Source organism: Gallinula chloropus (assembly GCF_964237585.1).
Source record: "Gallinula chloropus genome assembly, chromosome: 23".
Classification (NCBI taxonomy): Eukaryota; Metazoa; Chordata; class Aves; order Gruiformes; family Rallidae; genus Gallinula; species Gallinula chloropus.
The window spans coordinates 5,758,732-5,783,540 of NC_140108.1; the positions used below are offsets into that span (position 1 = coordinate 5,758,732).

The window sequence follows — 24,809 nt, forward strand, 5'->3', positions numbered from 1 at the left end:
TCGGGTATTTACTTCCCTTTTTATGAAAAGCCAGCTAGTGCCTTCTTGGCGAAGGCAAGGGCCTAATTTTGGACACACCTTAAGACAGCAATAAGGTCATTTGCCAAAGACCTTGGCCTGACTTTCTGTCCCATGAAAAGCACGAAGAAAAAAAAAATCCAAAACCAGTCAAACAAAGCTGTCCCAAGAATAACCCCAAGTCTTTCCTTGCCCATGTTCTAATATCATGAATGGATCAATTACCTGCACAAGCCTTGCAAGGACTGGGAAGTTCTCCACACTCCAGTCTGCTTTCTTGCAATCTGTGATAAAGGGCACTAGGATTACTCTAAATTCCTTGGGTACAATGACAAAGGGCAAGAAATATCAAAAGGCAGTGCCACTGTGGAGCGGCTCAGCGATAACAGAAGCTGCTCTCATCAAACCACAAATAAACACGGCTCAGGACCTCTGAAGAAACAATGCCAGCAAGGCTCAGCAGACGACAGAAGTTTGTAACCAAGTGACATCAACTTATCTAACGCGACTCAGCGTATAAAAACACTTAACAGAAGCTCAGCCCACATCGACAAGACTCTTTGCAGCTTTTCATTAAGTTTCTTTGAAATAATTACATAGGCATCTCCTCAGCCAGTGTGGCGTCACCGAGCTGCCACCTCAAGTGCATGCAAAGAGCAGAGCGGGGAGCAGCCAGAGGACTCCAGCCTCTCAACGTGCTGAGAAGCCGTCTCCAGCCTGACTCAGTCTTGGGGGAAGAAGCCAGACACCGCCGGGCAACACCCCCGGCACACGGCAGAGGTGATGCCTGTGCCGCTCTATGGTGCTCGGTGAATCTACGCCAGGATCAGAAGTATTAAAGGAGCTTCTCTAGCGGAAAATAAAGATGGGAATCACTGCCAGAACCAGCCCCACCATCTCCCCAATTAGCCACCCAACTGATGAACACACACCCAAGTGCAAGGCTGACTTTCGCTGGGAACAGACGGAGACTCGAGGAGGCAGGACCTGCCTTGTGTCTTCCACACCTCTCCTTCCCTTCTGATTCTGGGCAATTAATTTAATCCCCTTGCCCTAATCCCCCAACCAAATGTCCTCTCATGATCTTCCTGGGGTTTATATTCTGCAAAACCCAAGATTACCTCACTGGAGATACTTGTAAAACACGACACAAACAAGTCCCAAGACATTGCTTCAGCAAAGCACAGGCATAAATTTTCCCTTCCCCCTCCCTTCCACAGCTCTGAACCAAAGCTGGTACCTCATCAGGAAAGAAAACACAACTAATTTATTCTCTAGCCTTATTTTCCAAAACCAAAATTACACCTGGCTGGAGATCTCCACACACACAAAGCTGACTTAGTGTAGGCATCCACGTGCCTGCACTCGAAGTGGTACCCAAGAAACATTACTCCATCCCAAGCAATAAAACCCTGGGAACATATTTGAGAGTTTTACTAGAAAAACGGGAGCACCATTCCTTCCGACTCCAGCCTGTTCCCAGGGATAGGCACTGCAAGGCCTGCCGGCATCAGACGTGGGAAAAAGGCACCAGAGAAGGGTGCTGCCCCAGCAGCCATCACCCTAAATAGGTACAACAGATTTTCTTCTCCATGTTCCAAGCCAACACACCAGCAGCAACCTTAACCACTCCACCTCGCACACCATCTGTAGAAGAACTGACCAAACTCCTTCAACTCCACTTTCACAGCGCTGTCTGAACCAGAAAGCAGGGAGATTTCAAGCTCTGGGGTTGAATTCACACTCCCAGCCACCAAGAGAAAACCATTTCTTGCAAGCTGACCAAATGTTTTCCTGAAGTTCTTGAAAACCAACATGAAGCTGAGGGGTTTTTCTGCTGAGCAGCTCCTGGGAGCAGTTGTGTTTAACATGCAAACTGCTTCTCCAGAAGGGATCCTACACATCTCCTCAGAAATCAGGAACAAGGTGAGACCAGAAAAGCCTATTTCCCAAGAGAAACATCAGGAGTTGTTTCTCTTCTCTGAGACTGCTCTCATGTGCAATTTATCTAATCTAAAAGAGCGTATTTGTGTCCTGAAACCCAGGGCTTCTCCCAGCCTTGGCTGCCTCTCCCACTATCTCAATTCCCCCACAGAATAGGAGAAGGCACAGCAAAGTCACACAGCTGGTAATTAAGCAGCTTTTCCACCTCTTGCCCTTTAAAAGACCAATAAATGGACAGAGTCGTGTTCTTTCAGGTAACTGGAAGAAAACACAGGGTTTTAAAAAGAAGAGAGAAAGGCCAGAACTTGTGCTGGGGACGACTGTTACTATATTTAGTCGCCCTGTTCTGCAAGCTGCCGAGCATCTGTTTCAATGATGGTGAATGACTTTTTTCCCTGCTAGTTAAGACAGCATTAATTAGGTGAACCCAACTGATTGCTACCACCACTTCCCTGAGCGCCCAGCTCTCATCTCCTGTATCCTAACACAGATTCACTGCTTATTCCATCCTAACAGGGAACCTCCAACCCAGACATGGAATGTTGTAGGATTTGGGAATGCCTGAATGACTGACTTGAAAGAAAACAAACCAGAAAGCCTGTAATAATTACAACTTGTTAAAACACACAGGGGGAAAATATTCTTTTGCTATCACCTTTGATATCAAGATAATAGATTTTTAAAAGGGTTTTTAAGGAGATAACACACACACAAAAAAATCACACTGCTCACATAAGCCAGTCCTTCTTCAGGCCAGCATCAATATTCTCTCATTTGAGAATTCACAAGCAGAGAGTGTTACTTCAATTCACCCTAAACAACATGTATTAAGAGGGTTTGGGGGGGGAAAAAATCACAGTATCCACAAAAAAAAGACCCCTCTTTTCCTCTTAATTCCTCCCTGAAAATAACTGAGGGACTGCAAACCCAAGCTCGGTTCCCACAGTAACTGATTAACTGAAGGGGAAGGCGGGGAAGCAGGAAACCCCTCACATGGAACAGGGCTGCTGGGGGTTGAGTTTTAGGAGCCTTCCTTGAATATTTTTGCTTCTGTCGAAATAAAATGGTTGTGTTTCTCAAACTTGCCCCCCCTGCCCCCCTCCCCAGCATCAACCGTGCAACAGTAGGACTGCTCATCTATAGGCTTTAATATGGAAATGGCAGTATTTCCTAAGCAAAGTGGGAAAACAAACGCTCCCGTGGGATGAGGAGAGGCTTTAGGGGTAACTATATTCCCCAGCACTCGGAGCTGGGATTTTTTAAGCCTTTTTTCTTCCAAATTCTTCCTCCCACCCGCCGCGGCTCAGGCTCTCCACATGCTCTTCACCCTATTCTCAGGCTGGGGGGATGGGTGGGAACTGGGTTTCGCCCAGCCCAGCTCCATCCGAGAGAAGGGAAAATAAAAGATAAAAACCCCAAACCCCAAGACTTTCTCTCCAAACTCAACCCTCCTTTGAGATTTCCAGCCTCCCACATCCCAGCTCCTGGCTCAGGCAGCCACGTTCCCTATGGATATACCCACTACCACCACCCACCCCCCCCCCCCTTCGTGCAATCCTTGTGTAACGTGTCCCTTCCCCCAGGCGAGGACCAGCATACAAAGGAAGCCTTGCTCCATTGTCCACCTACAACACCTATACACCGAGCCCAAAACCCAGCTCCCGGACAGAAAAACCCCCTTCGCTCCTTTCAAAGCCACAAATATTGAGGTTTTTACACCCCCAAAAAAAGGGCTGGGGGGGGGGGGGGGGTGGGGGTGGGATGGGGGGGCGGGCAGCGTGTCCCTCTTTAGGACCTGCACCCACAGCCAAATGTTTTGAGGCGGATTTTAAACCGTGTTTACTCGTGCGAGATCAGCCTCACCCAAACACACCGATTCCGGTTAAAAACCAGGTCTGAAAATCATCGAGAAATTACAGAAATGAAAGGGGAAAGGGGGAGGAAAGGGGGGGGGGAAGGGGGAGGAAAGGCAGGGGGGGTGCGTTGCCTGGCTGCAAATCTCCTTCCCAAACCTCCGACTGCAACTCGCCAAGGTAAAAACCAACCCAAAAAAGGTTAATTAACGATTCAGCGCCTGCCATTTTTTCCCATCCATCTCCAAGCAACAGTACCATAGCAACTTTTTCCCTGCTTTAATACATCTTACAGGAGGAGGAGGAGGAGGACTGGACAAAATCAAACCCAGGAATGTCAGATTTCCACTCCTGAGTGCCCATTCCTTCAGCTAGCTATGCCTGGAATTAAACAACCGACCCCGGAGTGGGGGGTCTCTCCCCCTCCCCCCCAAAAAATCCCTGCTGTTGTACAACGACAAACCGCCTCCCAACCGAGAGCCAGCAGCCCGGGCACGGCGGCTCTTGGCTCCGAGGGAGAAAATAAAGGGTAAAGTTCAATTAAAATCAAGCCGAGCTGTGAGTGCTGGGGGTACTGTGACACTGGGGGGGGGGGGGGGGGGGGGGTTCTGCGGTTGCCTCCGCAACCCAGGCAGGGAGGATGGAGGAGAACCTCCCACACACACACACACACACCCCGGGGGTGTTCCTCCCAGCACCCCCGGGGTGACCCCCACCACAACCGGGGCCACGCCGCCATTTTAGACACCGGTTGGTACCACCCGCGCTCGCCGGGGCTGTTCTGCCGCCGGGGCCGGGGGGGCTGCGAGTCCTGTGTGTCGTCCCCCCCCCCCCCCAGACCATCTCTGCAGCGGGCGGCGAGCAGGAGCCGGGGCAGAGGCGGCGGGGCCCTTCCTCCCCTCCCCACACACACACCCCGTGTCACCGCATCTATTTTTCCCATGGTGACTCATTATTAAGGACGCTCCGTCATTTTTCCAACGCGAGAAGATTAAAGGAAGCTTTAAAATCCTTTTTCTTTTCCTTGTTTTCTTCTTTTTTTGGGAGGGGGGAGGAGGATGAAATCCATCTGAGCATACACCTCGTGCTCCTTATCTTCTTTTCCCCCCCCACTTAAAAATAAACCCTTCCAGCGTGGGGTGCGCAGGGTATCAACTTCATTTCCCGAGGAAAGAGGCGGTGGGGAACCAGCAGCCGCCTCCTCTCCTCCCCCGAGCACGAAAAGACGAAGGGAGGAGGGAAGGGAAAAAAAAAATACAACCATGCAAACAGCTACTACTTCCTCATGAGCAGCATCAGTCTGTGCAAGCCCCAAAAAACCAAAAATTAATTAGAGGAGGGGAGGGAAAAATACCCCAAGCAAAGCCACGGTGTAAGGAGGAGTCCAGAGCGCTTCCCGCGTGGAGGGATCCGGTGTTTTCTTGGCGGATTCGGGAGATTCTTTCTTTTTTTTCCCCCCCCCCGAGAGTCACGTTTCTGCAGCGGCGGGAGCTTCGGTTCCCACCGTGCGCTGCACTGAGCGGCGCGGGCACGGCCGCAGCATCCTGCGGGCCCGGGGGAAGCTCCAGGCGGAGAAAAGACGGTGTTTAAAGAAAAAGGGAAAAAAATTAAAAAGGAGGGGAAAATAATAATAGCAACAAACACCTCCAAACGTTGAATAATTAAAAAAAAAAGCCGTGGAGAAGCAAGATAGCCAGGGTTAAGGCTGCCTCCGGACACACCGCGCAGCCCCTCGGCGTGAAATCCACTCGGGTGCGTGTGAGAAGCCGGGAGCCGCTCCGAACGTCCGCCGTGCCGGTCGTTATTACCGTTGCGCGCTGCCCTCCGCCCGGGCCGGCCTCCCCGCAGGTCCGTGCACGCCGCCTGCTCTCCGCGGACGGTCCTCGCCATGGCGCGGGGGTTCTTCGCAGCCGTTGTGTTGTTTTCCTCCTCCTCCTCCTCCTCCTCCTCCTGCCGTGCGCAGGCCGCGGGAGCCGCCGTCCCGCCGCGGTCCTTCCCTCCTTGATTTTATTTATTTTAGTCGGCTGGGCTTGTTTTTCTTCTCCTCATTCTCCTCAAACACAGGGAAAAGGGAAGGGGGGAGCCGTTGGAAGGGCCTCCCCGGGGGAAGGGTGGGGAGACGGACACCCGAAGGCGCGGGAAGAACCGGCGGAGACCACCCCCCCCTACACACACACACACCCGTCCCTGTCCCTCTCCCCCACTCACCGCTTGAAGTGCTCGATGATCTTCTCCTCACGCACGTTCTCCGGCAAGTTGCCCACCCAGAGGTGCCTGGTTTCCCGGACCATGCTGCGCGGCGCGGGGCGAACCCGCCGCCCCTGCTCCGGCTCCCGGCCGCCGCCGCCGCCTCCCCCCGCGCAGCGCTGCCGGCCGCCGCTCGCCGCCCGCCGCCTCCTCCTCCGCCTCCTCCTCCTCGCCGCCCTCCGCCTCTTCCGCCGCGGGGCCCTGCCGCCCTCAGCGCCGCCGGCTGCCTCCCCCCGCGGCGGCGGCGGCGGACGACACCATCCCCTCCGGGGGGGCCCCCTGACTGGCGGGCCGGCAGGCGGGCGGCGGGCTCCCTCTCCGCCGCGGGTTTTCTTCCTCCGTGTCTCCCCCCGCCGCGGCCCTCGCTCGCTCGCTCCCGCTTCCTCCTCCTCCTCCTCCGTCAGCGGCAGCGCGGCGTTCCCCCCCCCCACCCCCCCGCCCGCCGCCGCCGCCGCCTCCTCCTCCTCCTCCTCCTTCCCCCCCTCCGCGCTCCCGCTCCTCTGGCGGCTCCGCTCGCTCTTTCCCCCCCCCCTCCCCTCCCCTCCCTCCCCTTCCCCGCGCCTCTCGCAGCGCCACACGGGGGCCCCCGCGCAAGCGTACTGCGCCCCGGGGCGCGCGCCGCGGACCCGCCGGCGGAGGCGGAGCGTGGGCGCGCGCCGCCCCGCTCCCGTGCGGGGGAACGGCGGGAACTGCGCCTGCGCGGCGGCGCGCGGGGCGCCACACGCGAGGGGAGCAGCGGTGCGGGAACACGGGGGGAGCGGTGCCGAAATGGGGAGGGGGGGCAGTACTCAAAACAGGGGGCAGCGCCGAAATACAGGGGAGTACTGCTCAAATACGGGGGGGGGCAGCGCTCAAATACAAGGGGGGGTTAGAGCAACAATAGGCAGAACAAAAATACACGGGGGGCACCGCAAAGACCCTTCCCCCGTGGGGCTTTTCCAGAGCTCCTTAATTAAAACGGGGCGATGAAAACATTCCTTGCGACTATCGAGACGCTACAAGTCGCACCCCGGCCCTGCGATAAGGAGTGAAACCGTTTCCCAACGCAGAGGGGTCCGGTTCTCCACCCAAACCTGCCTCTGCACGGCTACACACAGCGCCCTCGACACCCCACAAGGGAAACACCCGATCGATGACCACCGCGAGACACAGTCTCGGGACCAAACCACACACGCACCCAGGGCCACCAGTACTTTTTATTTTCAAGCCCTTCGCTGCTGGCACAGAGACCGGCATCCTCAGCCGACACCTCCCGGCCGCACTGCCCTATTGATTACAGCCAGTTGGTTTGTCAGAGCGAGCGGCGCTCGACGTCGCTGCCTTCGCCACCCAACTCCACCTCGAACAACTGGTCAAAGTCATCCAGCTATCGGTGGCTTAACAAACATGCAAATCTCTTGAGTCAATCAGACCTGTGACGCACATCGACCGGCGCGGACCCGGCTCTTATCCCCAACTCCCTATCGCTGGCCGGGTGGTGGAAGCCCAGCCCTTGGCAGCCACGTGCCTCAGCTTCCCTCAGTGACGACGCTGCTCCGCCAAACGGAGATCTAGTGATTAATAGAAGCCAAACACTGCCACAGATCTCCACAGGCAAAACATCTACTATTAAACAGGTGTGATGGAGCCACGTGCAGACGAGGGAACGCAATGCCAGCACACCCCACCAGTGTTTTGCTTTTCACGTGCTTTTTCACAATGAAAATAGGTTCAGCTTTCTGCTTCACCCAGTCAGAAACCCAAAGAGCAGTCGCTACATGCCCGTACCTCAGCGGGCTCGACAGACAACTATCTCAGAAAGGAAGAAACCCAAACTTCACTTTTTGATGCCAAAATCTCCCCTCTCTGATCAAGTGTGCCCACCGTGACAGCATCTCACCCCCTTCTCCCCCCTCCCAGGGACATGAGACAACCACAGCAGCGCCCAAGTCCTGCAAAGAAACCCCTGCACCGGTAAGGGCTGGGCCAGGAGGGACATCCACAGATCGGGGGCTGCCACAGACAAAGCCAGGGACTGGTGACAGAAAGGAGGGTTGAAAGGAAAGCTTGAAGGGCTCCGCTGACACAAAAACCAGCTGGAAAAGGAGGACAAAGCCCGGTGACGCACAACAAAACTCCGCATCATCCTGATATTTTTAATACGCTTGGGGAGGGGGGGGGGGAGAAAACTGTTCCCAGTTGCAACACACAACTGCACTCGGGCAATGCCGCTGTAACCGGATCCCTCCAACTCAAAGATTTTAAAGAACACAGAGCCAGGCTAGAGAGCAGAGCGAGAATAACCTTCCTCTGAGCAGGCCAAAGAGGCCTCAAAGGACCCTGCTCACACAGCCACAGGCATCCCTGTCACCACCAGCCCACTGTCCTGCTGCCAGCAACACCACCGTGAGCACCCAGGGGTGAAACACAGAGACACATCCCTGCGGGCTACATCCATCCCAGAGGAGGGAGTGAACAGCAGAGGAAGAGGAGGCTTCAGCTGCTCCCCATCGCCCCACGGCCCTCAGCTTTAAGGACAGGCAAGGGCAGGGTCCGGTGCACCGCAAGGCGCAGCTGGAATTACTCATGTCGGCACAGTGGGTGTATCCCAGAATCCAGCTATCTCCGGGCATCTCGGCCAACCCCACAGTTAAAACATTTGGATGTTTCTTATCGGCACTCAGAGAGGCTTAAAATGCCAGGTCATGTATTAATGAGGGAGCAGGTTATAAACCCATCTCAGCTTGAACACCAAGTTCAGGTCAAGAAAAGCAAAGCAAGAACAGGACAGATCAAAAGAGAGCCATTAAAGGCGTGAGAAAACGGTGCTGCCATATAAGGAGCTAATAAAATTAGTGGCTCGTGAGTTCAGAGGGAAAAAAAAACACCCAAAAAAAAGGCAGGAGAATCAGAAAACATCCTCGGGGTCCTCACAAAGAGCCAGAGATGGCCTTGCTTGGAGGAAGAAATGTCAATAACTAGAAGTGAGCAGACACGGCTCAAAGAGGCACGCTGGTGCGTTTTTAACGCGGCAGAGTGGAGGAGCTCGCTGCCACGTGTCGCCGGGACCGCTCGCCAAGCACTGAAAAACAAAGATAAGATACCGAACAAGGGCAGTACCAGAGTTGTGTTTGTTGAGACTGTGGTTTCCTATACGGGGTTCTGGCTCTGCAATAGCTCCGTGTTTTCCCCTGGCAGCAGCACAGCTGCCGGTGGGAAGGGAGGCAGGACACCTCTCCCCATTGCTGGGGACATCAGCCTTACCCAGACGAGCGCCCTCTGACATCACCAGTAACACTCAGAGCGGTTCTTTGTTCCAGCCACCATCTTGCCATCAGAAAACATTTACGGGCTTTCCCTGCTCATTGATGATATTTATTAAAACGACAGCATGGCAGCTGAGTATCAAATTGCCAGCCAGGCTTTTATCTCATTTTTAAGCCAGCCTGAATTACTGGTCTAATTTTATTGCTTACCCATTACGTTTTATGCAATGGGTAATTTCCCCCAAGAAGGAATCGGTGCTGTTTGATATTTGGGCTCGTTTGTTGCCTGGACAGAGGATATTGGCTTAGAGGCTTGATAACGCTTTGAACACGAAGCCCGGTTCTGGATCCTAAGGAACACAAAGCATGGGATTTGTATTAATTTGATTTCAGTTCTTTCTGAGGGTCAGCACTCCAAATCTTCATGATGGCATGACTCTTATCTGGAATGTTTCCATTCTGGTTTTCAAACTGGGTGTTTAAGGATGTCTTTCCAAATGTTTTTCTTCACTAAACTCGGGGGTGTTCTTAACCATGCAGTACCAGGGGTGGGAGGTGCTGCAAAAATACCACCCCTGTAGCTGATGGGTGAGCACCAGTTACCTTTTGCAGCACAGTAAACAGAGCTGGGAGCTCCTGGAATCTGGCTGACACTGAACCCATTTGTATGTATCTAAAAGAAGGCTTCTGTTTTCAAAATACTTTGCTACATAAAAACCAGGCATTTCTTCTGAGCCATTACCAGCCACACAACCTAAACACCATGTGCCATCACAGGATGGCCAAGGAGATTACTCTCGGTCACAGTGCAGTTGATGTGTTACAATTAATATCTGTTTTGGGGAAGAATTTAAAGTTTCACAGTGCCAGCTTTCTGCTGTGCTTCCCCTTGCTCCCCAACTTGTGTGTGACCACGTTCCAAAGGGCTGTACCTGCTCACCTCATCAGGGTCCTTCCCAAACATGGGGCGGTTCATCAGCTAAACAAAGAGGACTTTGGTCTCCCACGCTGCAACATATTACATTTTAGGGGAAAAAAAAAAACCAAGACAACAAAACCAAAGAGAGCCAGGCCCACACAATTCGATACCCAAACATGACAACTGTGAGGGATATACATCCCTGTATCCTGTAATTGCCATTTAAAACATCCACTTGCTCCACAACCTCTACCTAAAGGCCATGTGTGATGATGCCCAGGAAATAAAAATTAGATTAAAAATAAATAAATAATAATTAAAAAAAAATCACAGAAATGACACTGGAAATGTTACAGGACAAAGGCTCAATGCAAACCCTGCAGTCCAAACCTGTGATTTAAAGGCTGCTCTTCCCCACATCAAAGAGATCTGCACACCCAGCACAAAATAAATACCGAGCCAGCTGCCATCAGGGCTTTTGTTTCACCAAAGGCCATTTTGATACCAAAGCAACTCGACAGTGTTTTAACCAGAGCAGACTGAACACACATTTGCAACTTTATCACTCTTTCACTTCGGAGAGAGGCACCAAAGAAAAACAGTTGTGCATCAAGACATGCCACACTCAAACTCTCCAGCAATACAGCACAGGGGAAGAGTCTCTGGGTGAGTATTGGCCTTCATTTTACTTCCACAGATCTCACAATGCAGCTTTTTAACTCTTCAGGGTAACAGGGAAGCTTGAAAGGCTGTGGTTTTCCCTCAGATGGAGGAGGAGCAAAAGTTTCTATCACTCGCTTGCTTTTTGGCACTGGAAATTCAGGTTTTGTTTAGCTTGGAAACCCCAGGGATGTAGTTCTAGTAACTCTTCAGTCCAAAGCAGAGGGTGGTAAAAGTTCAGCGCCCACATGGTAATTCTCACTCGTGTGCCCTAAAGTGCCAAAGGGAAGTAACTCCGAGTTCCACGGGGCGTGCCAACCTGAAGAACATGGAAACATCCCAAGCAGGCCTTGGTCTGCTGCTCCTCCACACCAACCACGGCCTCTGATGAGCGTGAGGCGCATCTCCAAACCAAGGCATCCCTGATGAGAGTGCAAAATTAACATCCCTGTCCACACTGGTTTATTTCAGGTACAGAGAATGCTTTAGGCACAGGAGCCACTGACAGATTTCACATACACCACACACCAACTTTTGCCCAGCTCTCCACCGCAGGGAGCACGGAATGAAACCTGGCCCGGACAACTCCTACTTACCTTCCGCTAAATTTTGGCCAGAAAAGCATGAAATCATAGCTGTGCTACAAATCAGCAGCCAGACTGCCTCACTGGAATTTCTCATAAGGTGTTGCTCCAGCTTAGCAGGGTAGGGCCTCTCCGCTGGTCAGCCAGAGGGAAATCATGTAACACCGATGCCAATATTCTCGTTAAGAGAGGCTAACGAGAAGGCGCCGACACCTAGTGCTCCTTGCACACTCCTGATCAGCGGTACTCTGCGCCTTGAAGTCACGTGTGACCTAGGAGAGAGCAGCACCAGGTGCTTTTTATTGCCTTTGCAACACAACAAAAGGAATTGCACCCAATAAGGAAGCGTTTTCCTCCTTCCCGGTAAGCGAGCGTGACTTTGAGGGATCAAGTCATAAACCAGCAGCATCTCGTGGGAGCAAGTTCAAAGGGAAAAAAAAAAAATATATATATAGTTCAAGGGGACCCTGATCTTCACCGACACAATTTAGGCCATTGTAACACTCCTTGCAACGTTAGCCCTTCACCTGAGTAAAGGAAGGAGTAATATCCTACCAGGCATAGGTCTGTTTGCTTGTAGGGAAAGGGGCCCCACAGTTGTACTCCCTGGAGGCAACCGTCCTCCCCACCCCTTCTGGGTGTTTTTTGTTTGGTTTTTGTTTTCAACGTGCCACACATCAGCACAATGCTGACGACTGCATTGTATGTTTTCTGCCTGTGCAGCACTTCAGGAGCACACAACTCTGGAAGGTTTTTTGAAAAGGGAAAGGGGGAGGGAGTTATCCTCTGCTGTATCGTTTTAATTGAGCGTTCCGCTCTTCTACACGACCACAGGGAAGGGGGGGGGGGGGGGGGAAATAAGTCACAAAGGTTTAAAAACTACCATTTTTAGCACCCAAAAGGGTCAAACTGTGTGTTCTCACAAGATACAGCCAGGATAAAAGCTACCCCAGGCAAGAGAAAAATAGAAATCACAGGGGTGACCCCAAAAGACAGCTCATCCGTCCTTGCTCGGGGTTGTTACAGCCTCACACCTGCCGATGCAGAGACACCAGCACTGAGAAAGGGAAACGGAGGGAAGGGTATGAAAAGCCAGCCCATCAGTTTCCTCCACCTGCCAGCAACAGCTTGAGGGAGCCTCACTGGCACCAGCGACCTGAGCCCATTACCAGCCTTTGCAAATAAAGCTCCTGGTACCTCACATGCACATGCATTGTGCAGACAGCACTGGCAGACAGAGCTTCCTTTAAAAATAAGGATGACTAATCCCAGCAGTTTTTTCTTTATGGGTTTGTTTTGGGTTTGGGTAAAAAAGGCCACAAGGCAGAGCTTTTTCCAGCCTTAGCTTTTGTGAAATTCTAAGCAGTGGGAAGGGGAAACCCTGGGACCTACTCGTGCTATCCAGACAGGAGTAACCACAGCAACGTTGTGGGTTTCTGCGGCCCGTGTACAACACACATTTACACCACCAGAGCACTGCGCCTTACACTGCTCAGCAAGGCTGGATCTGACTGCCCAGGCAGCTTCCAGAGCCCTGGGTGTTTTACAATACTTACACAGAAGGCATCTGCTGCGGAGAGGGGTTACACAAACAATCCTGCATTTCCCTGGGAAGGAAGAAAAAAATAAAAGGGAAAAATAAACAGGTGGAAGACAGCTTTCACCCACATAGCAACATCCCCCTGGTGAGACGTGGGGTAGGGCAGGGATGAGCTGGGAAAAAGGGGTTCTGTAATCAAAGCTGAGCGTCTGCATGAGCTCAGTGGGCCCAGGTCCCCAAGCAAGGTCACTCTGGCTTGCAGCAGACACAGCAGCCTGCTTTAATGCAAAGCTGCAGTCAAAGCCACAGCGCAGCCGGCACTAAAGGAGGTCACCTGGGGACTAGGGAAAGGTAAATGAATTTAAAACAACACAAAAAAAAAACCACCCCAAAATCGAACAAAAAGATAACCTATAAGCAGATCTCTACTGACAAGCTTACTCTGGCAAGCTGCGGGGTCGTCTGCACCGAGCAGGCAGAGAACCAGCAGCCCAGTTCCCAGGACGCAGCAAAACACTCTGCATCCACAGAGAGCACTGAACAGATCTAGGTTACCGCTTCTAGGCAGCCCCACTTACCAGCCTCCCGCCGCTCCACACACCATCCCCCCCCCCCGCCAGCTTTGCATCCCTAAACCCCACAAAATCGGCCATTTATTTATTTTTAAGCACTCAGCAACGGAGATTTGCCACCAACCTGATTTTTGGTGGTGGCACCGTTAAAATACTTACCCACCTCACAGCCAAGGGCTGTGAAATCTTAAAATTTGTGAGTGTTTGCAAATGATTTTGAAAGCCTTCCAAGGAAGGTGCTGTAGAATTGTAAATCCTTCCCATTATTAATAAAATGAAGCTATTGTTCCAGCTCTAATCAAGACTTGTCTCCAGCTGGGCAATTTTAAAACGCAATTCAAAACACACACAGACACACACACAAAAGGAAAATCATGAGGAAGCTTCAACCCACAGGCTACCAAGGGAAAAAAAAAAGTAGATAAAAAAAATCACTGAAAGACCAAGCTGTTCTTTAAGGGGAAGGGGGAAAGAAAATCATTAAAAAAAACCCCACCAACCCTGCTATTTAAAATTAATTCCAAGCAGGAGCATGTCGGGGCAGGGGGGGGGGGATGCCTCCTTCCCACCGCCTGGGAAAGGTCACTTCTGCCATCGGTACCCTCGCTACGCCAGATCAAGGCTGCGGCGGTGCGTGAGAGCGAGCAACCCCATCGCTGCGAGCCCAGCCTCATCCATCTCCATCAGGAGACATCTCTGCTTTTAATTTATTTAGCAAAGGGGAAGGGAAAAAAAATATTAATAATAATAAAAAAAAGAAACACAACCCCAAAAACCCAAACAACAAACCATAAAAAAACAAAACAAAACAAAACACCCCCTTGCAACAACCTCCCAGCACCCTTTTCAAGGATGGGGAAATCTAGCAAGTGGGAGAGGCTGCCAGCCAGCGAGGGAGGGCAGGGAGAGGTGGTGCATCCTCCTCCTCCTCCTCCTCCCCACCCCGGGCGATAGCGGCCACGCCTGCCCGGCGCTGCGGCAAACGCTCCGCAGTGGGTGCTCCCTCCCCCGTAGAAACTTCTGGAATAAGCAGCCAAGCTGGGGAGAGGAGTGAAACCTTTATAACCCGCAGAGGATGGGGGAAAAAAAAAAATCTCTAAATTAAAAAAAAAAAATCAAGCGGCAGCAAGCAGGAGAGCAGATAATAAAAAGAAGAGGATGGAACAAGAATGTGGGGTGCGAGGTGGGAGTATGAAAAGCCAAGCCAGCCCAGGAGCGGCTCTGGCAGCCCCGGCTCGGCGGGGTTTTGCAGCCTGCTTGGCTTGAAACAAAACGCCCCAGCACAAAAGCACCAAAATTTAGAAAAAAAAATTAAAAATATGGTGGTGTTCGGAGCGCTAGATGGTGGGATAAAGGAGCTGATCCCTCCCTCCGGATCTGCAGCAGAGCTGTGCCATCTCAGCTGAACTCATACGTCCTTTTTGTTGCAATGAATTAATTGTCTGATCCGGACTATTCGATTGCTTTTGCATCTTCAGTTACCGGGGTTTAGCTTTGTGTGCTCCTCTCCTTTTTGTTTCTCTTCTACTGTTGTTTTTCTAGGTGTATTTCCCCCCCCCCCCCTTTGAATTTAAAAAAAGACATCCTCCCCAAATCTCCCAAGGAAAATCTACATCTCTGTGGAGCAAATAAAACATTCAGGCACAAACTTCCACCGTGGACTGTAAAAAACCAAGAGAGGGGTTGCTTTTTGGTTCTGTTTTGGGGGGTTTTTTTAAGTTTTTTCTCCTTTTAGGATATACTGTAGTAGAAAGCCAATGGAGGAAAACAAAGGTAATATATAACATCAAACATATATACGGGCCAGAATTACAGTAATTATATCATCAAATCACAGGGATTCAGGTGTGGGGGGTTATTTTATATTCTGTAATCAGTCCCAGGAAAAAGGGGATAGATATATATAGATAACTACGTAGTAAATATATATTTCTAAGCATGTAGAAGTAAAAGACCATCTGCATGGCCCCGAAACTGTAATTCCGGGGGGAGGAATAGTACAATTTCAGGCATGTGGGTTTTAACAAAGGGACACGTTAGAACACAGCCTGTAACGTGGGACAGAAAAAAAAGGCAACATAAAAAAAAAAGCGTACGTGGTACCTTGGCTGCAGCCTCCAACAACGAGCGTTTGGATGTTACGGGGTTTTAGTTTTGGGGTTGGTTTGGGTTTTTTTTTACGGTATTACGTCTGATCACACCAAGGATATGCTTTTAATTAACCGAACGGCAGGCAGGTTGTCTTGGGGACCAAGGCGAACGATGACGGCTTCTTCCCCGCACCACTCCGGCTCTGAAGATAAATCAATCCTCGGGTGTTTTGTGCTGGCTTTTGTTTGTTTGGTTTGGTTTTTTTTTTTAAATAAAAAAAAAAAAAGCCCGTTTGGGTATTTTCCATGCCGTGCGAAGAACAGGAGGCGGTGGCTTCAAACCCTGGCGAAGGAGAAAAGCAGTGGATGAGAATTACGCATAAAACTACACACCTTGGGGCGCGCGTGGTGATAAGAGGCAATCTGGGCCAAAAATCTTCGCGCTATAAGGAAAAAAAACCCAACCCAACAAAAAAACGCGAAAAACCCCGATACGGGTCGGTGCCGGCCGGCTGCGCCGTGAGGGGAAGGAAAGGGCGATGGCGGCGGGAGTGCGGGCTGAGGCAGGGATGGCGCCTGGGCGGGGAGGGGAGGTGGGGGGGGCGCTGAGGCAGCGGAGGGGAGGCCGAGGCCTCCGCCACCCCCGCGGCCGAGTGGAAATGCGCATTTCTGGGCATTTTCACATCCTTTTGCTAAAACGGCGGGAAGAAAGGGGAAGGGGGAGGGAAGAGAAGGGGGGGGGGGAAGGTCAGGTTTCACCCGCAGCGCTTTCGCTGCCTGCCTGGAGAGGATACGCACATCAGGAGGAGCCCCTCCACCGTGCTCCTGGCACGGTAGAAGCCCACGCTCGCCGCCCCGGCCCCCACAGCCGCGTATCGTCCATCCTTCCTTCGCTGCCCGCCCGGCGCCATTTTGTCGCTTCAGCGCCGGTGGCCGTGGCCCCGCTGGGCGGCCATTTTGTGAAGCGAAAGGTGGGAGGCGGCTCCTGCAGCACCGCGGGTGAGGCGGCGCTGTGGAGCCTGAGGCGGCGGCGCCGGGTGTGAGGGGCAGGCGCTGGCCGCTGCCTCCTGCTGCCCTTTGTCAGGCGAACGCGCTCCCTTTTCTGGCTTTTTTTCTCTTTTCCTCTTAGCGAAACGGGGTGGCCTTAAAACGCCTCAGTCGCCTCAGCAAGATTCAACTTCCGTCAAAAGAATTCGAGAAAGGAAATTGAAGTGCATTCCTCCGGCGGGGCTCTGAGGGAAAGTTTAGCAGCCCAGAAAATTAAGGAATATATATATATATATGTAATTTTTTTAGAAGCTATTCACCTCCCACCGCCTCCCTCCAGCTTGGGGTTTTTCCCACCGAGGTCAATAAACCACCTTCACAAATGGGATAACCTCTGAGAGAAGCATCTTTTTTTATTTAATAAAGTTCCCTCACCTATGGGCCATAATGGACACTCAAGCCAAATAAAGGTACAAGCTGTTTGAAGCCAGGTCTAGGTGAAAATTGGTATTTTTGGGGGAAATAGGGCTGCAGGATGCTGCAATCGCTGCTGATACGATGAAGGAAAGCCGGGCTATAAAATGCCAAAGCTCCACTTGCAGGCGTGTGCCATGCATCTATTTTCAGAAATAGGGTGGGATGGGGATTTTTTTTGCCTTTTTTTCTTTTTTTTTTTTTTTTATAAACAACCCAGCATATCTCATGCAGCCTGGTAACACGCTTGCGTAACCAGCTGCATCGATTTCGCCTTGTGTTACTGTGCTTTAAAAATAAACCGTTGTTTATTCAGTGTTGCAGGGGAAATCAGGAAAATAAAAAAATAAATAAATTTTAAAAAATAATCCTGCATTATTTCTTTTATACATCCTGCCGGCACTGCATAATGAAGCTGGAGAAATTCAGGGGTTGGGCTGCTCCCAGAGTAAACCCTGCTGGTCCCCCCAATTTCATAGAGCCAGAAGGATCACACTGCCTTTCATTTAAGAAATTTTAGGGTTTTAGGCTGTATAGAGGATGGGAAAGCACAGAAAAGAAGTCTCAATGCTCTTTGTGAGGAGGGATGATGCTTGCAGCAAACCAGCTGGGACATGGTTGCAATTAACCTGGGTCAACCAAAGGAATAACCCAGTTTTCCTCCAGCTCTTTCCGCCCTGTTTGGAAAGAAACCAAAACGAAAACATCAGCAGCACTAGGCACCCAACCCTCCTCCCAGCGCTTCTCCAGCCAACAAAGACCCAGCGTCTGCTTCGGCCTCAGTTTCCCCTCCCACAGCATTTCCTATGCCAGGACTCCAGCTCATCTCACTGTCGACAGAGGGGATGCTGCAGAAAAGGCCCCTTTCCAGCACCTTTCCCTTTACGTGCTCGCTTTCCTCGTACCACAACAAAAAAACCTTCAGCTGCAAACAAAAACCAGTACAAAGGCCTTATTTGTTATGAAGCAATGCTTTGACCACCGGCTTAAAAAATACTACGTGCCTGGCAGCTACTCCTTTAATTTAAAAGCTTTGAGTTGCAAGGAGGAGAACCTTTGGGGTGGTTTGTTGGTTGGTTTTTGGTTGTTGGGTTGTTTTTTTTAATGGCATCCACCGTTGTATTTCTGGGAGCTGGTAGCGGGGTACGGGATCTGATACCTTTGCTGGGAAAGCCCGGGGAAATTTTATCCTGGGGCCGCACCCAGCCTGAAGTGAAGAAATATTTGCATTTGCTTCTCCTTGGAGGGCAGCCAGGTCCCTCCCCGCTCTCCTTGGCCTTGCCAAGAGGGATTGCAAGAAAAGGCAGGCTTATTGCAGCAGCCGAGGGAAGGGCAGGGCTCAAGCTAGTGCGATTCCGGAGGCGTTCGATCCTCTTTGCCTCTTTTCCACTGCCCCTGGAAGGAGACAAGTGAGGTCTCCAGTGGGTTTTATTACCTGGATGGGCTCTGCAAAGGTTTGGGGAGGGGGCTGTCAGAGCAGGGTGGGAGCTGCACATTGCTCTGGGTGTGATTTCTCTTGGGTTTGTTCTTGCTACCAAACCTGGGTGCTTGTGAAAGTACTTGCAACGAGGGGTAAGGAGCCTAAGGATGGACTGAGCTGTCGCAGCCAACATGCATTTGATCCGTGGCAGCATGGGACCTGGCTCCCTGGGAAGTCTCCACACAGCTCAGCCGGCGCTAGAAATTCCTCGAGCTCTTCCTGGGGGGAAAAGACAGGGCTGTGCTTTTTAGGCACACCTCAGCTCAACGCTTCTCCCCTTACCCGAGAAGAGACTCCACGGTCATCCATCCCTGTCCCTCGTCATCCTGCACTCCTGGGAGGATATGCCAAATCTGACCACTTCCACATCCCTTCGCTGTGCTGCCAGACTTTCTGGCTGCACCTTGCTCTTCTCCGCACCCTCCAGCACCTTGTCCTTGGCTTTGTGTGGATAGAAACCTTTCTATGCCCACCTCTGGCCAAAACAACTGCCTGCAGTACCAGTGCTAACAGCCCATCCCAGCTCACTGGGGGGCAAACACCCCTGACCCCTTCCCACCATGAGCTCTGTGGAGGTTGAACACAGCTTGCAGAGCACCCCTTGCAGGGGGTTTAATCCAGTGTATGATGAAGCAGCACATCCAAAACACCACTCAGCATCGTCCTGAAAGGCCTTGCTTGGAAAAATACCTCCATTGAAAAAAAAAACCCACAACCCAAGCAACCTTTTGCTCTCTGGGGCTTCCCCTTGGGCACTGCCATGCCTGCCCACATCTTTTTGCTCTTATAGCATCATTTCAGTGCCTGGTTTTTCCTGGGGGGGGGGGGAGAAACTTCAGAAAGTGAGAGCTGACTTGGAGCACAGGGCTTCCCCGAGTGTGAGACCACGGGGTCCCCACCCAGCCAGACCCAAAGCCACTGACCTACATGATGTGGGGTGAGGAAGGAAGAAAAGACCGTGGCTTTACATTAACATCTATTTCCAAATTAGCATATAGCCAGTTCTGACCTAATTGATGTGCCGTAGACACGTAGCTGAGTAATAGGCTTTGCAGATGGGGAGAGTCGGCAGGAAATAGTTGTGGGGTTGGTGTTGATTAATCACCCAGACTCCAGCGCGTACGTTAACTGTGCATTAACCCTTTCATTCATAAATACAGCACGTGCTGGAGGGACATCGTACAGTGTGACTTAGGCTGCAGGTCGGGCTGCTTAGAGTTGGGTTTTTTTTTCTAGCAGCTCCCTTTAAACACCCTCTCAGATGCTGTTTTGTTATTTTCTGCTCTCAGTTCTGCTCTTTTTTTGGTTAAAAAAAAAAAGAGAACCCCCCAAAAAAGCAACCCCCTTTCTTTCTCCGGCTGGTTTGCGACGCCCTCGCAAACGAAACCGCTAAGCGCCGGTGACATCGGCTGCGCAGATGTTGGGCTGAATTTCTGCTGGGTTTGGGGCTCGGGCTGAGAGAAGATCAAAAAGCTGCTGACGGCGGAGGGGTATTATCTTGGATAACAGGAAAAAGGCGGGCTGGGGCGGGGGGGGAAGGGGTCTTTCCCTGCTTCCCGGCGCTGCCTGATGCACAAGGGATGGGTTTTAGCTGGCATTTTTCTTCTTGCTGGAGGAATTTGTGCTCCGGGTGCCCTCTGCCGGGGATGCAGCCCAGGCAGCGCGGGCTGCCACCAAACACCACTCCCCCCCACCCAAAACCCCACAGCACCCCGCTAAATCCCACATCTGCCCTCAGAAAACAACTCTTCACTCTCACCAGGGCGACAACACCATCTCCCCCCTCACTGCACCCCCAAAGCCATCCGCCTTGCTGTCCTCTTGCTGCACCCATGACGTCTCAAAAGTGGCTCTTCCTACCCCCTGCCTTTATTTTTAAACCTGGATTTTATGGCTTTGGGAAGCAGGGTGGATGAAAGAAATGTTTGGGTTTGGGTTGTTGGGTTGTTTTTTTTTTTTTTTAAACTCGGGGTTTTATTTAACTACAAGTAACTAAATCAGTGCCTGCTCTCTGCGGCGACACAGAGAGAAATGTTTAAGTGAAACCCCAAAGGAAGATCAAGAAGAGAAAAAAAATAAAATAAAATCCACCCAAAGAAACCAAACCAGGAAAAAAAAAAAAAAAAGAGTTTAAAAAAAGAAATAAGTGAACAAAACCTCAGTTCTTCCCCCACCCCTGCCCTGCCAGGGCTTTTTGTGTTCGTCACGGGCGCAGAGCCATGCTGGGACGCTACATCCACACTTCTCTGCCTGGCCAGCCCGGCAGCACGGGGTCCTGGGTACGTTTTGGTGATGAAAACTCCAGTTCTAGCAGTTGTTTGGGGGTGCAGCGGGTACCCGGGACCGGCCACGCTTCCTTTTTGGTGTCTGGTGCTGGAAGACGGATGTAGAGCTGCAGGGATTTAGCAGGATGACTCGTTCCGCTGTCGGACGTGGCAGGACTTGCAGAGGAGGTGGTCACCCAGGGGGTAGCACCCGTTCTCTGTTGGCTCCGGTGACAGGGGTGTCCTGCAGCTCTGGGGACAAGGGAGGAAAGGAAGGCCAAGTTTTGGGGTGTGCCATCCCACCTTCCCTGCGAAACCCACCAGCACTTAGGAAAAAAACCCAACAAAACTACATCAGAAGCCTGAGAAGGTGAAGCTCTCCTGGCCAAACCCCTCACCCTTTTCACCTGTTTTAAAGAGCTCTGCAAAGGGTCCATGCCAAACCCCTTGGCTTTTGGGGGGCATCCCCCAGCTCTTTTGGGGCTGTACCTCGCAGCGGTAGCAGCTCTCATGGAAAGTCCGTCCCAAGCACTCGATCTTGTAGGTGTCCTTGTCCTCGCGGGGGATGATGGGGTGCTCACACGCGCTGCAAATCGCCGCGTATTTCCTGATGGGAGCGAAACAGCAACGGCGTGAAGCCCATGGGGTGATGGCAACGAGATGAAGCCCCCCCCCGCTCCCCCCATCACTCAGCGTGGGGGATGATCCCCCATTTCCACACCTGTAGAAGTCAGTCACGCAGTACACCTCGTCCTGCTCGTCCACGGCGAAGCTCTCGGTGCCGATGGCCCGGCCGCAGGCGGTGCAGGAGAAGCAGCCGGGGTGGTAACCCTTCCCCAGGGCACGGACGATGCGCTCCGTGATCAGCCCCTGGCACTTGGCGCACTTCTCCAGCGTGGCCTGGGGTTTTGGGGGGGATAAACACACCGTGAGATGCCAGCTCCCCCCTCCACCTCACCTCTGGGAAGGGACTGCAGCCCCTGCCACCTTCCCCAAGGGTGCTGATCATCCCTGGGGCAGGAGGGGTACCTGGTAGCAGGTATCACACATGGGGCGTCCGTCTTTTTGGTAGAAGCGCTGGCCGGCCAGGAGCTGGTGGCACGTGCGGCAGGTGAAGCAGTCAGCGTGGTACTGCTTCCTCATCGCCTCCACCGTCGGATCCCGGGGCCCCAAGGCTTTGTGGCAGAAGGCACAGATGTCTGTGGGAAGAAGGGTCCAGTGTTGTGTGCCTCAGTTTCCCCAACCAGGGAGGAGCCTGCCCTGTGCAGATGAGTGTCCCTCTTACCTCTGGAGCTGTCCCTCTCCGGGTACCCATTTGCATCCCGCCACTGCGGCGTGCCTGCTTGCTCCTGGCAAAATTTGGGTGGCCTCAATTCGGCAGGAAAGGCGGAAGGGGCCTGGTGAGTGGGGGAAGGTGGCGGCAGGTCATGTTTACACCCTTGCAGGTGGGGAAACGTTGAGGTGCTGGGGGCACCACAGCCCACGATCCTCACCTGGAAGGCGGCGGGTGCTGCAAGGTCCAGCTGCTGCAGTGCCGGGCCCAGGGCCTCTGCGGACAAGGGCTGGGGGGCTTCGGAGAGGACGAGCACTGGTGGGGACGAAGGCTCTGGGGCTGCTGGGTGGATTTCTGCAGCAAAAGCCAGACATGGGGGGCTTGGGGGGGGCAATAACAGCTGATAACACCCCAACAGCTTTGCGGCAACAGTGCTCACCGACCTGCCCGGCCCCAAAAGCAAACGCTGTCCCGTGGAGGGGACAAACAGCACTGATAAGCGCCCAGCAACAGAGAGCAAACACAGCCCTCCCCCGCAGCCGGATCCACGCCGGGAGGGGTGCAGGGATTTGGGGAATAACCCCCCTCAAAAGAACTCCCAGCCCCTCCCTCCTGCACACACATCTTTTAGCAAAGCAGTACCCTCAGCACCATCGTCATCCTCCCAGCCCCACACCGACACCCCTCACCTCCGTTGGGCAATGCAGGGTGCTGTGGTGGTGGGGCTGGGGGGTGATGGGTGCCTGGGATCTCATCACCGTCCGACCGTGTCTCCCTCTGGGTTTTCTCCTTGGTGGCCGCCTCCCTCCGCGGTGGCACCAGGGTGATGAAGACGGACGAAGCGATCCTCTTCTCTGCTTTCCCAGGCAGCATCGCTGAAGGCACGGAAGAGGGGCCGGACCTGGGGGTGGTTTGGGGGGAAAGTAAGATAAAAAGGAGCAAAAAACCCCAGCCCCTGTGGGCACACTGGCAGCTCCTGCAGCCTTGCTGGCCTTCGGCCTCAACCCGCCTCCCTCCTCGCCCTCCCGGAAAGGGAGAAGGAACAAGCGTCCCACGTCACAGCAATAAACAGTCTCGTGCCTGGGAGGACACAGGGTAAAGGGTCCTAGTGAAGCAGCAGCCCACATCACCCAATTTCACGCTCCCGTGGCCAGCCCTGCCCTCTGGGAGCTTTTCAACTCCTTTTATTTCCTCTTCTTGCCCCCACCTGGGATTAAACTCCCCATGGGCAGCGGGAAAATCCCACTTTCCTTCTTAAAAAAACAGGGGTCCTATAGGATCTGGTTTTATAGACCCTTTATTGGGGGTGTTTGTAGGTCCCCATTTCCCCACTATCACTCCCAGCTTGGGGCATTCCCCTCCCCCGCTTTATTTTTTACAGATGGGGAAACTGAGGCACAAACTGCCACATCCCCACCACCGAAATGGCCCCCCGAGCATCGCCCAGCAGCGCAGGCAGGATGTGCCTGACCCCGATAAACCCCGCTCGGGAAGGAAAAGGGCTGTTTGTTCAGCTTCCCAACGGGAAAAGCAGCCGGGGCGAAGCTTCCCCTTCCCAACCAGAACAGTCTGGGGTTGGGGGTGGTTATGAGACCCCAAGGCTTTAATTGGGATGCTGCACTGGTCAAGCAGGATTTACCCCAGACTTAATCAGCAGCTTGAAGAATACCTGTGTGATGAGTTGCCCGGTCTCATACCCCTGCGCAGGGTGGCTCTGCTCCCCCAAAATCCCACTCAGGGGTGTCAGCGCATCCTTTCAGGGTGGGGGGGGTGTCCTGTTCCCCTGTGGCACGGGAAAAGCTTCGGGATGGGCACACCGGTGACTTCAGCCTCTGACTCAAGCAGGGGAAGGGATTAACAAGGAAAAAACCCTGAGCAGCTTCACTCCCTCCCTCCCTCCTTCCTTCCCTCCCTCCTTCCTTCCTTCCCTCCCTCCCTCCCCGCCGGCGAAACCCCAAAACGGGCTCCGGCGCTGCCAACCTTTGCCCGGCCACTCAAATCCTCGCCCGCGGGACCCGCCGGTTTCTCCTCCTCCCAGGCCCAAGCTGCAGAAAATTGTGGGGGGTGGGGGAAAGATAATAATAATAAAAAAACAACTGGAAAAGGAGAAAACCCACCAAAAAAAAACCACCCCTCTCGGGGTTAATGGGAACCATGTGCTCCTCGCATTCCTCTTTGTGCCGGGGCTGATGGGATCCCGGCGGCCCCATCCAGGCACCCCCCTGGTTCTCCCCCCCTGAGCCAAGGGGCTGTCGGGGTGGTTGAGGCTGGAGGGGTGCACTGATGGGGTTCCCCCCGCCCCCCCCATCATCTTTTTCTCTGTGTGTGTGTGTCCCCCATGTAGCTCCATCCTGGTTTGGGGCAGCCAAGGCCACACTGGGAAGGGCCTCCCCCTGTTTTCCCCCCGTGTCACCCCAGAACCTCCTGGGATGGGTGCCCAGGGGGAACTGATGGAGATGGAGCCACTTATGGGGCACCCCCAGACCCCCCAAAACTGGGTTGGGACATGGCCCTCCTGCAGCTGTCCCCTAACTCTGTCCCCAGCCCTGGGGACCTCTTGAAGACCGCTTTGGGGATGCCCAGGAGAAGGGACAGGGTGGGGAGACACAGCCCTCACTGCCCCCTTGTCCCTTCCCCAGAGCTGTCCCCTTGTCCCTTG

The 24,809-nt window shown here is 52.9% G+C and overlaps 1 protein-coding gene and 1 long non-coding RNA gene across 3 annotated transcripts; both read right to left on the minus strand.

The window, feature by feature from the left end:
* Positions 1–10,401: 10,401 nt before the first annotated feature.
* On the minus strand, positions 10,402–16,671 carry LOC311200336. Of its 2 annotated transcripts, XR_014617820.1 has the most exons (5): positions 16,471–16,671; positions 15,686–16,015; positions 13,027–13,077; positions 11,483–11,742; positions 10,402–11,308 (listed from the first exon to the last, which is right to left on the minus strand). It is a non-coding gene; the product is annotated as an uncharacterized lncRNA (long non-coding RNA). The 2 variants fall into 2 exon arrangements; XR_014617821.1 differs by having other exon boundaries at positions 10,402–11,742.
* A 3,947-nt stretch (positions 16,672–20,618) lies between these two features.
* FBLIM1 (filamin binding LIM protein 1) lies at positions 20,619–23,951 on the minus strand. Its single transcript, XM_084274790.1, has 8 exons — positions 23,820–23,951; positions 22,840–23,051; positions 22,371–22,504; positions 22,163–22,274; positions 21,907–22,076; positions 21,599–21,777; positions 21,367–21,484; positions 20,619–21,129 (listed from the first exon to the last, which is right to left on the minus strand). Exons 1-8 carry the CDS (start codon positions 23,843–23,845, stop codon positions 21,016–21,018), a joined length of 1,065 nt encoding a protein of 354 aa, XP_084130916.1. The 5' UTR covers positions 23,846–23,951; the 3' UTR covers positions 20,619–21,015.
* Between the last annotated feature and the right edge of the window lie 858 nt (positions 23,952–24,809).

Bases quoted from the DNA above. Each gene is read 5' to 3' on its own strand.
- FBLIM1 (XM_084274790.1), bottom strand. From the start codon at position 23,845: ATGAGACCGGGCAACTCATCACACAG. The intron at 22,275-22,370 runs GTGAGGATCGTG...CCCACTCACCAG, and splicing joins CAGCACCCGCCGCCTTCCAG to GCCCCTTCCGCCTTTCCTGC. The intron at 21,130-21,366 runs GTACAGCCCCAA...CCTTGTCCCCAG, and splicing joins AGAGCTGCTACCGCTGCGAG to AGCTGCAGGACACCCCTGTC.